General features: G+C 43.9%; 1 protein-coding gene across 1 annotated transcript in view; it reads left to right on the top strand.

Moving 5' to 3' along the window:
- The window catches only part of SLC2A10 (solute carrier family 2 (facilitated glucose transporter), member 10), a 19,470-nt gene extending 17,381 nt beyond the window's left edge, over positions 1-2,089 (top strand). The window contains exon 5 of the mRNA XM_006839330.1: positions 2,011-2,089. Coding sequence (XP_006839393.1) covers positions 2,011-2,089 — 79 coding nt within the window. The remainder of the gene's footprint in view (positions 1-2,010) is intronic.
- Positions 2,090-13,394: the final 11,305 nt, after the last annotated feature.

Below are 13,394 nucleotides of genomic sequence, written 5' to 3'. Positions count from 1 at the left end.
TATACCGAAGGCTGTGCTCTTTGATCTTCATCAGTAAATGTTTGAAGTCCTCTTCACTTTCAGCAAGCAAGGTTGTATCACCTGCCTATTGCAGGCTGTTAATGATTCTTCCTCCAATCCCGATGCCACGTTTTTCTTCATATAACCCAGCTTCTCGGATTATTTTCTCAGCATACAGGTTGAATAAGTATGATGAAAGAATACAACCTTGTCACACACCTTTCTTAATTGTGAACCATACAGTGTTCCCATGTTCTGTTTGAACAGCTGCCTCTTGGTCCAGGTACAGATTCCTCATGAGCACAATTAAGTGTTCCAGAATACTTATTGATTGAAAAACAATTAAAACAAGGCCAGGGGTAGGCTGTGGAACAATCAATCAATTACTCATATGCAAATCAAACTAAAGCTGAAGAAAATGAAAACAAATCCAGAAGAACCAAAATATGACCTTTTGCTTTTGTAACTAGTGCTGTTATGAACATTGGTGTAGATATATCTACTCATGTTATGGCTCATATTTCTTATGGATATATACTAAGTAGAGGGATTGCTGGATCATAAAGTATTTCTATTTCTAAATTTCTGAGGAAGTGTCATACCGGGAGTGGTTGGACCATTTTACAGTCCCACCAGCAATGTAGGAGTGTCCCAGTCTGTCCATATCATCACCAGAACTTATTCCCCTTTGCTTTTTTGAACTGCGCTGTTATTGCTGGTGTGAGATGATATCTCCTTGTTGTTTTGATTTGCATCTCTCTAATGGCACTGTAGGAGCTCTGGTAGCGTAGTGGTTGAAAAAGTTGGCCTTTGAAATCCCTGTGGGACACAATTCTACTCGGCTATCCATGGAGTCTGATAAGTTACAATTGATTTGACATAAAAGGTTAGGCTAGTAGACTTATAAAGCTTCAGAGTAAAAGAATCTTAGAAAAGCAGGACATTAGAATCATGGACTTTTAAAATCACACACATGGAATTTAGGGTCTAATCCATTCATTCAGTAAGTAGAAATGCTCTCAGTCTTAGGAAATGTGGCAGCAGAGAATAAGATCATGGAGCTTCCAGTTTGGTGGGGAAGGGAGTCAGAAAATTGAAAAACCAAGAAATGCATTATAAAAGAGCCTTTTAGTTAATGGCAAGTGGTTAAAAGAAAATTAAACAGAGCAAAATATGTTGAAAGGGTTAGGCCAGCATAAAGGGGGACTAAGGGGCAGGCGATTTTGGCTAAAAGGGAAGGTCTGTCTGTGAAGATGTGCTTTAAGATGGCGCATTAGTGAGAAGAGGCGGGCTGCCTTGTGAAGATCAAGGGAAGGAGTGTCCCTGCAGACTGAACAGCGAGTGCAAAGGCCGTGAGGTGGGAGGACAGACCCATGACCAAGAAAGACCCCTGTCTTTGAACTCATGGAGAAGTTACATTTTAATGTAAGCAGGAGAGAAAAACTCAAACACACATACATAAATATTTCAGTGTGATTTTGGTGTTATAAAGAAAATAAGGCTGGTTCCAACCTATCAGAGTGTAGCCAGTGGGTTTTAAATTTTTTTGTAGGGGTGAGGAGTGCATTTACTTTAGCTAAGATATAAGTGTACTCTGGATACAAATGTATTATGGGTGCAAGTGCACTATGGGTACAAGTGTATTATGGGTTAATTCATGAACAAGTGTATCATGAATTCCACGTAAGTACAGGGAAACTTTACACATCTGTTTTGGACAGTGTTGTATTCCCAGGGTCTAGAATAGTGCCTGGCACATTGCAGGTAATCAATGCTTATTGTCTTTTTTGAATGAGTAAAAGAAAGATCAGAGAAGACCTCTATGAAGAGGTGCCAATTGAACTGAGACTTGAGTGATGAGAAAAAGTCAGCCATCTCACGATGTTTTCTGGCAGAAAATCTTGTAGGCACAGTAGAAGCACTGAGGATGGGATGGGGTCCATTCTCATCTCTCCCAGGAAGAGCCCACAGTCCTGCCACCCCTGACTCTGCTCGCTTTCCCCTCAGCAGGTTCACCCTGGGCTTTGGCTGCAGACAGAACTCAGCTGATATCCAATACAGCCGCATCAAAGACTCCACGGGCTCCTGAGGTGTCCATCTGCCTGAAGACATGGGGACCATGGCTTTAGCAGATAGTCCCCAGCCTCCCACTTGTCTGGGCCCCCATGCCCTGAGGTTCCTGGGGTTCCAAGCGATGCTTCTAGAGCTACTTGTGTACCAGAGAAGTTCTTTTCTTGCTGGGCAAAGACATCAAAAATCTGCAAACATACGTATCTTCGTTTTGAAACTCAAGCCTCAGTTTTTGCATTCACTTGGATCACCTCTGCAGTACTTACAATAAGAACACCTTATGGAGTCTACTTTGCACTATGGGCTTTGCCAATGAACCTCTAGTGTATTAATCTGCGCAGGAAATCACTCCTGGTATCCATTCCAGCTATAGGCCAGAGTAGGACTGCTTTGTAGGGTTTCTGAAGCTGTGATTTTTCTGGAAGTGGGCTTCCTCATCTTTCTCCTGAAGAGCAGTTGATGGGTTCAAACCACTGACCTTTTGGCTAACAGGCCAAAGCTTAACCCACAGCATTACCAGGGCTTCTTTCCCTCCTGATTTCACCCCCAAATCCAACTGAGGATGCACGTTACCTTCTTTATCCATCTGGCTAAAACTTTCTGATGAGGGCAAGTCATTTTTTTTGGCTCTTATGTTTCAGTGTTATTCAGCCCTTCGATATCTCTTATCCAAGGAGCTCTGGTAATGTAGTGGTTACGAATCGGGCTGTGAACCGCAAGGTCAGCAGTTCGAAACTACCAGCTGCTCCGCGAGAGAAAGATGAGGCTTTCTGCTCCCGTAAAGATTTACAGCCTCGGAAACCCTGTAGAGGGTCGCTATGGGTCGGAACCAACTCCACAGCACATAACAACAACATATCTCTTATCCAGAACAGTTATCATTCACCAACACCTCACAGAGGTCCGAGTTTTAATTCTGGCTGTGTCAGTGCTGTATGACCAGGGACCTCAGTTTCCCCTTTTGAAGCTTGGGGGGCTTGAACCAGGTAGTTCTTCAGGTCTCTTCCAACTGCAAAGAGCTAGAACTCTAAAATGGTCACAATACAACAAATCCTCAACATGGCTCCTCCCTTTGAGTTATGAATTGTGTTGTTACAGGGGAGTGCTAACCACACCTCCACCCTTCAAGAGAGGGGTCTTGTCTTCCACTGATGAAGAATAGTAGGTGAGGCAGAGTTTCCATATGAGCAAAAGTTTATTATAGGAAAGAGACTTGTCCCCATCCCCCCAAAACAAAGCCTTTGCTGGGGTTTGAAAAGTTTGGGGTAGGGAAAAGATATCATGCTTATTCATAGGGATAGACAGGAATTTCTGGGAAATGGCCCATTTAGAAGGGACCATGTTGTTAGGTGCCATTGAGTTGGAACCAACTCATAGCGACCCCATGCACAGCAGAATGAAACAATGTCCAATCCTGGGCCAACCTCACTACTGCTGCCACACTTGAGTCCATCAGTGATGCCACCTGGCCAATCCATCTCGTTGAGGGTCTTCCTCTTTTTCTCTGACCCTCCATCTTACCCAGCATGATATCCTTCTCTAGTGACTGTTCCCTCCTGACAATATGTCCAAAGTATGAGAGATGAAGTTTGGCCATCTTAGCATCTGTAGAGGTAGACAAAACTAATTATGGGATGGTACACATAAGTGGTGCTTCCGGAACCTGGTTCAAACCCTTCCTAGGGGCTGGTGTCTCCTCTGCTCCAGTAGAAAGATTTAAAGTTATTTAAATATGGGTAAACCGATCTGACCTGTAAACTGCCTCACAGGAAGTAAAACAACAGGATTTTTTATGGGTGGTCTTCCTCAGTGACACGTCCCAGGATGTGGTTGCTCAGCTGTGCGCCCTGTGTTTGTCCTGTACATTCTAATAATTGCCCAAGCAAGGAGGGGCGCAGGCTGCAGCATTCTTCAAGACTCTGGTCACAGGATTTCAGTCCATAAGTGAGTCATGTTTAATCCTGATTTCTGGATCCCCTTTTCCACTGCCTCAGTCTCTTTACAGGAGTTAAGTTTTAAATGTGGGGGAAGTTAAATAGAATTCCAGAGTTGTGTGCTTTTAAATCCAAGGGATGTTACAGCAGATCTAGTGGGCACCAGGAGCTGTTTCTATGAGGGTACAGGGCAACTTGCAGAAAGAGATGGGTTTGGAGGCTGATAGACCTGGTTGTCAATGATACCTCCACTCTTGGCAGCTGTTGACCTTGGCTTAGTAATAATTACTCCAAGCCTCAGTTTTCTCATCTGCAAAATGGGCATAATTATGCAGTTGTTTTGTTTTTTTTTTGTCGTTGTTAAGTGCTGTCAAGTCAGTTCCAACTCAAAGCGACCCTTTATAGGGTTTCTGAAGAGCAGCTGGTGGGTTTGAACTGCTGACCTTGCAGTTCGCAGTCCAGTACTGATCCTACAGCACCACACCAGGAGTCCAATGATGCACACGGAGGCACATATTTAACCTGGCTTCCTCCAGGAGGGTCTTCAACTAGTCATATTCAGCTAGTCAGGACATGACTGGTGGAAACTAAGTGAGTAGCCAGGCCAGAGGGGTCTAAAGGAAGGTGCTGAGAAGGAGTTCCTGGATACTGAGAGGAGGGAGCTAAAGGAGGTCAGGGTGCTCTCTCCTCCATGCATGATCATGTGAATGCTACTTGTTCCCCCAAGACTCTGACCCTTGAGTTCTCCCCCTCTCAGTTTCTAGATATTTCTTTACATCCAGTGGAGTGCTGGAGCCAGCTTGGACTGCTTTGCAAGCACTGATTGTTAAATGTTTGAGTTTTTGCGAGCTGTCTGTAAAATGTGGTCACTATAAAAATTGTAATTATTTAATGTTATAATTAAATAAGATCTATTAAAAACAAAGTTGAAACATGCTCATAACTCATCACTCCTAATTATTTTGAATACAGTTTAATATTACCTGTGCTCTTGAGGTTATTCACGTATATTATGTCTCTCCAGGAGTCCTGGTGTGACGCTGTGGGTTAATGCGCCAGATTGCAAAGCTGTTTGAACTGCAAGGTCAGCGGTTCAAGCTCACCAGCTGCTCCTCAGAAACCCTAACTGACTCGATGGCACTTAACAACATATCTCTACAGATGAAGTATATTGTTGTTGTTGTTAAATGCCATCGAGTCAGTTCTGAATCATAGTGACCTCATATAGAGTTTTCCAAGGAGTGGCTGGTAGGTTTGAACCACCAACCTTGTAGTCCAGCACTTCTCCTAGTGTGCTACACCAGGACTCCAGGGGAAGTAGGGGAGATGTGAATCTCTTCTCAAATTTGTGTTCAGTAACATCAGTCACATTGGGAGATGAAACTGATCAGGGGTCTTTGTATCATGGAAATCCAAGAACACTACAAATCAATCGTCTTGTTGATTTTCTAGACTTAAGAAAATGATGGATAACTTGTCATAATGCAAATGAAATGTAACAGTCATTGTATAATTGTTATACTGTGAATGGCGCTGTCAGTTAATGCGCTGGACTACAAAGTCAGTTTGAACCGCAAAGTCAGCAGTTCAAGCTCACCATCAGCTCCTTGGAAACCCGATGCAGGGTTGCTATGGGTTGGAACCGACTCAGTGCTACTTAACAACAGCAATTCTTTAAGAATTCGAACATTCATCCAATTCAGCAATAAATTGCTGTTGTCACTGATGAAGTAGTTTGACATATGTATCCTGTCTCCCTGAGGAGGGCCTTTAGGTGGTCCCATTCAGTCAGTCATTGTTTGACTTTAGTTGCACTACTTAACATAAACAAAACATTGGCGCCAACTTCCGTGTCAGAACGCCTTCTTCAGTGATGTGAGCCACTGCTTTGCTGATTCATATAGCTATGGAATGTTTATTTAATCAGACTCTAATGTTGTTGAAAGGAGCTCTGGTAGCATAGTGGTTATGAATCGGACTGCGAACCTTAAGGTCAGCAATTCGAAACTACCAGCTGCTCTGAGGGAGAAAGATGAGGCTTTCTGCTCCCATAAAGATTTACAGCCTTGGAAACCCTGTACAGGGTCACTATGAGTCGGAACCAACTTGACGGCACTTAACAACAACAATTTTGTTGAATCATGACACTTGGCTTTGGATGCAAGCGTTTGGCAAGGACCAACAAAAATTCTGTGGGAATGAGTTGGCTACATGGAATTTATAATAAAGAGCTTTGCATTTATTATAAATTATGTACAACAAGCATATCTTTTGTCTTAGTCTGGGTGTATATGTGTGTGTTTACACACCTTTCTTTTCTTTTTCCTGGAGAACCAGTTATTAAACATTGACCAGCATACATACCACTGATTGTGTTTGTCTTTGTGGCCCTTTCAAAGCTGCTTCGATCTCCGTGAACCCCAACACCTTTCTCAACACTTCTTTCCCCACTTATCAGCCTGGAGAGATGCTTTTCTAGTTCTTATGGAGGACTCTGGAGAATCCCTCCCCCTTTCCTGATCAGTTTCCTCAAGTCAGAGGTCAGGCAGAAAATGCAAATGAGTGAAGCTAGCCAGGGCAAGCCGACAGGGAGTGGTGGGGTCTGTGGAAGAGGAGAATACAGACCTCTCTAAAACGGTGTTCAGCTGGTGACTCCCATATAAGAATATGGGGACAATGTGGTGGTCTAGCCATCTGATTTTTCAAGAGAAACCAGAATTTTAATTTTGGTATACATTTTCCTAATTTTTAAACATAGGCCATTGATTTTTATTTTTATTTTTAATTAAAAAAATACCCTGCAAGCTAAACAAAACACACCAGTGGGTAGATCATGGCTTTCAGTTTGTGCTTCGATTCTTCATGTGTTTCCCTCAGGCACCCCTTCTTCTTGTTTTTTTGAGGCTCCTGGCTTAGTCTCCTTAAAGAGAGTTCTGAACCCGAGCATTACTGTGTTGAAAAGGGGAGTTTAGCAAACGTGAGAGTGGCGTTCAAGTCACAAGAGCACCTTCCTAAGATTTCGTCTTTTTCTGAACTACAAGAACCATAATGTGATTCCACATACACTGGTAAGCCCAAAAGTGTTGTTGCAAAAATCATAGAAACTATTATTAAAATAAAAAGATCGAAATGGAAAGCTATTGTTTTTCAACATATTCTCCACCTAGGTCTATACACTTCTGAAGGTGATGTTTCCATCTCTAACCCTTCCCTGAAGATTTTTGTGCTCTTGAATTTACACCAGCACAGAACGGCAGTTTTGCCATCCTTGAGGTACTCAAATCATGTTGCTTGTAAATGGTCTTTGAGTTTGGGGAACAAAAAGGAGTCTGAAGGGACAAGATTGGGGTTGTAGGGTAGATGGGGGTGAGGTTTTCCAACAAAATTCTCATAATAGTTACCACCTTCGAAGACTGAGCAGATACACTGTCGTGATGGTAAAAAATACCTTGGCACAACTGGCCTGGCCTTTTTCTCATCAAAAGAGTCTTCAGTTTTCTAAAATTTCTTCATAATAGGTCCCTGTGATCACTCTGTGTCCTTCAAGAAAATCTACCAAGATGACCCCTTTGGAATCCAAAAACCAGTTGCTATAACTTTCTGAACTAACCTCTCTGCCTTGAATTTCATTGGCCCAACAGATCCGCCTTGGAAGCCATTGGGTGGATGAGATTTTTGTTTTCTTTTTCTTGAAGGTACTGGTGGTGGTGGTGGTGGTGTACTGTGGAGTTGGTTCCGACTCATAGCGACCCTGCATAGGGTTTCCCGAGAGAACAGAAAGTCTCATCTTTCTCCTGCGGAATGGTTGGTAGTTTCAAACTGCTGACCATGAGGTTAGCCGCCTGACTTGTAAGTGCTAAGACAGTGTCTTGCTGAGAAAACTTGTCTGCAGTCACCCACTGATGACAGAGACCTGAATCTTTTGTTTGGAATAAATCCATGCATTTCTGAACTAGAATCCTAGTAGCAATATGTTTCCTTATCCTCATATTTACATATGTAAATATGTAGGCTAAACACTGGCCTGCTAACCACAAGATCAGCAGTTCAATCCCACCAGCTGCTCCTAGAAAGAAAAGTGAGGCTTTCTGCTCCTACAAAATAATTACAGTCCCCAAAACCCAATACAAGGTCACTATGAGGTAGGACCGACTCAACAGCACCTAAAAACTACATATTTTATGAGCAGTGTTTGTGAACAGGCTCAAATCATCTCAAATACCACTGGTAATCACGTTTCCATCCTGGTAAGTACAGCTCTATGAGGTCTTCACAAACAGCAGAAAGACAGCGGCGGCATCAGGTACCACTTTTGAGAAGCTCGAGGTCCCTGCATTGAATGTCCCTCCATGAAGGAGTGGAGTGGAGGAGCCAGGAGGGGGCGGATTCCTCCTCTGGGAGAAGAGATGGCTTGTGTAGAGAAAATCATCATCTTGTCGCTGATGCCTCTAAAGTGCTGACCATTTAGAATGGGAAGGGAAGGAACAAGAGAGGGGACAAGAAGTGAGACCAAACATTTCCCAATTCTGAGGTCGTTGAATGAAGGCCCATCTTGCAGATGAGGAAGCTGATGTCATTGGACCCCTATGCTCTCTAGCTCCCTTCTCTGGTGATTTAGGATTGGTGTGGGTGGCCATCTCCTGTCCAGTTCTCTCAGTCCCTGACCGTGAAATCCTAGTGGCCTCAGGCCCCTCTCCTACTCTGCAGCCGGCACTGTTCAAACTCACAGCCTACTCAGTTCGAATGCTTGATTTCAGACATCCATTTCCTGGTCACCACAGCCTGACATGCTCCCCCATAGCACCAATTCTCTGACCTTATCAAGACCATTGGCCTAACTAAATACCAATACCTGATCGCACGGATTTCTCAGCCTCCATGAACCTTCTCCTGATGATTTTTGTCCAACCCAGATCTCAGTTCCTGGCCTTGCTACCAATCCCTTTCAAACACCCTTTTGTACGTTTGCTAACACTAATCCTTTCTCTCCACCTGCACGTGGGCTCTGAGTGTTGTAGGGAAGAAGTCACACAGCCTGACAAACAGGTTTTGGTTGAAATCTGTCTTTGAGCTCAAGTCTCAGACCGATCCCCCAAACCATCTTCCTCATGGTACACTTCTCACCCCTGACTCAGCTCTTTCATAGCTACACTTCTCGTTCATTTAGACCTCCCTCACTCAGCTGCTGCTTCTTGTTAGTGGTTGTCAAGTTGGCCCGACTCAAGGCAACCCTACACACAACAAGATGGGACCATTGCGCCTCTAGGTTCTTACTGGTTTTCACAAGTAGACGTTTCCTCCTAGGCTTTCTTAGTCCAAATTCTACTGACGCGTGTTTAGCATCATGTTGCTGTTGTTCAATGCCTTCTTCCAGTTGGTTCCGACTCATAGAGACCTTATTAGGGTTTCCAAGGAGCGGCTGGTGAATTTGAACCACCGACCTTGTGGTTCAAACCAACCTTGCAGTCTAGTGCATTATCCCACTGTGTCACATCAGGACTGTTTAGCATCATAGAAGCACAGATGTGTCCCTTGACAGATGGGTAGCTACCGGCTACACGTGAGGTGGGTTGTTGGGAGGTGGGGGAGAAATCAGACAGCATGGAAGGTGAGAATTCTACCAGAAAACCACCTTGCCTCATCCTTTACTGGAGAACTGGAAGTTCTCAGAAGTGAACAGGGAGCCTGCTATTTTCCCTGTCAAAAGAAACTGAGTCATGAACTCACTGAGGATCAGCAGTGATTGGCTTTTTAATTAAAAAGAAATGTGGAGCAAAGACATTTATTTCTGATTGGCTTATGCAATTTATTATTAAACACTGCTGGGATTTTGTTGGTCAATGAGGTTGGAAACACTGCTCACAAGGCAGTTTGATTTACAGGAAAGTTGGGCTTAAGTTTTGGTAAAGACAAATCTCAACCAAGAGATTCCATTTTTATCTAACAGTCGACTGACCAACAATGGGTTTGGGCTATCCAGAAATCCTGGTGGCATAGAGGTTAAGCACTTGGCTGCTAACCAAGAGGTCAGTGGTTCTAACCCACCAGCTACTTTTCTGGAGAAAGGTATGTTAGTCTACTTGGTAAAGACTGTAGTGTTGGCAGTTCAGTTAGATCTTACAGCCTCACTATAAGTAGGAATCAACTGGTTGGTTCTGGTTTTAATATCTGTTCTCTCTTTCATGTGATAGATCTTCTGATGTTACCCGGGCACATGCCTTCCCACATTAATCACTACATTACCCAGACTTCTTTGCAACCAGATATTGTTGTTGTTGTTGTTAAGTGCCATCGAGTCGGTTCCGACCATAGCGACCCTGTATAGTCATATGATAAAATTCAAACTAGTGCAAATGAGTGGAAGTATTGTGCACAATGTCCAGGCAAGCCCTATTTCAAAGAAAATGGTTCCTTCCAATCCTTTTTCCCCTCTTAGTAAATAGAAACACCCTTTCTCCCCTACCCCCCCCCCCGCCCCCACTGGATATACGGCCATCCTGCTAGAATGTTAACTTTCCCAACTTCCCTTACAGCTAGAATGTGCCACATGACTAAATGTGGACAATGATGTGCGCAGAAGTGATGTGAACATTTTCTGGATCAAGTCCTAATAAGGAAACTGCTGGCATTCAACTTGTTCTTTCCCCTTCCTGTGGACTGGAATACCCGTTCTATTTTTTTACTGACCTATGAAGCCTTCCCATCCAACGTAATATTCTTTTATTATAAGTGACAGAAACGTATCCTTATAACCACAGCAAAATGGGAAAATTACTGACTCACATAGATAAAATCTAGTGGTGGATTTCAGGCATGGCTGCATCCAGGGGCTCAAGAATCGGACTCATTTACTGGCTGGTGCCTTTGTCTAAGGTGAACTCTTTCCACATACAAAACTTCCAGTTGACATCGAATTGTCAGAGCAGCTCCAAGGGAAAGAGACTCTAGGAACTGACTTAGAGTGTGCCAGATTCAAGTTCTAATTCTGAATTTATTATTGTGACTCTGCTCAACCAGGCTTTGGCCACAGAATCTTTCCAAGAGCACATACTAACGTTATGTGTCTGTACCCTGGTTCTGGATTGCACAGCACTACCGCCAACCTGCTGCACACTTTGACCCTAAAAGAGAAGGATCCTTGCTTGGGGTCATATGCTGAGGGCCTCACAGGCATTTCCTCCTACAAGTTTTCCCCTTTTCTCAGGCCCAGGAACAGGCCAGCGAGGGAGGGATGTGGAGCCAGGACTATGGAAAATGTGGTGGAACTGGAGGAGAGAAATGACAGGTGCCGTTGGGAGTCAGGCCAGTGGGGATCAAAAGGTTGGAATTTTCTAGCACCTAACCCAGACAAGAAGCGCATTTGATGCGGACTCTAGGCCCATGGACTGAGAAAGGTTGTGTGCTTGAGGGCAGGAGGCTGGCTGGCAGAATGCGCCCGTTGGATATTTAAATGACTATATATATTTTTTGTTTTGTAAGTGCTTTGTTCGTTTGTGAAATTTAAGATGTAAATGGAAAGCCACAGGGAAGAAGCAGGATTAACTGTTGTTTCAGGGAGGGGATTGTAATCATTGAGATGAAACAAAGTGTATAATTTGTTGAATGTAAGCCTAACGCTTTTGTCTGTAAACCTTCACCCAATTTACAATAAAAAGTTAAAAAGAAGGAAAAATAAATGCATCTGAGCCCACTGGGGGAATCTACAAACATGACAAGAGAACAATGATTTGTGAATCTGAAAAAGGCTTTTCTTCTCTATTAACTGTAGCAACCAAAGTATCAAGTTAATCTTTTGATTGTCTCCACAGGAAAGGATCTTAGGAAACTGTCATAAGAAGAGTGTATTCAGCCAAAAATGTAGCAAAACAAATATAAAAGGGGTTGGTAAAGCAGATGCTAATAATGAGAATAAGGATGCTAATAATGAGATGCTAATAATGAGAATAAGGATGGTTACACTATTTTCCAGCCAGGTCCCTAGGTGCTGCAAACGGTTCAGTGCCCAGCTACTTGCCTAAAGGTTGGAGGTTGGAACCCATCCAGAGCACCTCAGAAGACAGGATTGGCAATCTGCCTCTGAAAGCTCACAATCTTGAAAACACTACAGAGCAGTTCTACCCTGCTCATGTAACATCGTCAAGAGTCAGAATTCACCAATGGCAACTCACAATAGCAACATGGTATTTGCCAGCTTTTTAACATTTGAAATTTGTTGCCACTTCTTGTCTTACCTTAAATAAATATTCAGTCCAGAGCTAATTCTGTCTAGTAGTTTTATATTCTTTTTCTTAAAGAGAATCCCTGACATTGAATACGTTTCGGGTTTTGTTAAACCTGTACCAGCCCCTGACTGTGGTGGGAGGAGCCAGGATGGAGGGAGGGGCCATGGCAAAACTTGGACCAATCCTTGACTGTGGAGGGAGGAGCCAGGTGGAGAAGGGGAAAGTAGCTATGGGTTCTTGGGGCTGCTGTAGGCAGAGTGAGTTTTTCACTTCTCTTATCACTGGACTGACTCCTGGTGTCGCGCTGTAGAGTAAGCACTGGACTGCTAGCAAAAAAGTCAACGGTTCAAACCCACCAGTCGCTGCTTGGAAACCCTGTACAGGGTCACCGGGAGTCCTACCTGACTCGATGGCACTTAACAACAGTCCTTTCTCCTCTCGTTGCCCCTAGACCTCAGGAGGAGCCAGCCACAGGGCAGCTCTAGCTAGTTTTTGTTTGCAGTGGTCTCCAAGGCGTGGAGTGGTTTCCACCAAAATATCGTTAGGTGAAGATTTCAGGGCATCCAAGTGTTAGTTTTTATTCATAGGAAACCAACCAACAAAACAATAAAAAAACCCAAACCCACTGCTGTCGTTGATTCTAACTCATAGACCCTATTGTTATTGTAAAGTGCCATGAGTCAACTCCGACTCATAACGACCCTGTATAGAGTTTCTGAGGAGCAGCTTGACGGTTTGAACTGCCGACCTTGGTGTTCTCAGTCCACTGAGACCCTAAGTTGTTAAGTGCCGTAGAGTTGGTTCCCATAGCAACCCTGTACAGGATTTCCGAGGAGCAACAGGTGAGCTTGAACTACCAACCTTGTGGTTCAAGCCAAATTTGCAATTCAGCACATTTATCCACAGCGTCACAAAAGGGCTCCGTGAGACTCTATTGTTGCTGTTGAGTCGGTTCCGACCCATAGCGACCCTGGATAGGGTTTCCGAGGAGCAGCTGGTGAACTTGGACTGCCGACCTTGCACTTCAAACGGCTTTACAGTCTGGCGCATTAACCCACAGCGCCACACCAGGACTCTAACTCTATGTTGTTGTTAAGTGCCATCGAGTCGGGTCCGACCCATAGCGACCCAGTACAGGGTTTCCGAGGGTGTAAATCTTTACGGGAGT

Source organism: Chrysochloris asiatica, unplaced genomic scaffold (assembly GCF_000296735.1).
Source record: "Chrysochloris asiatica unplaced genomic scaffold, ChrAsi1.0 scaffold00023, whole genome shotgun sequence".
NCBI lineage: Eukaryota > Metazoa > Chordata > Mammalia > Afrosoricida > Chrysochloridae > Chrysochloris > Chrysochloris asiatica.
This window is presented reverse-complemented; position numbering and strand designations above follow the sequence as displayed.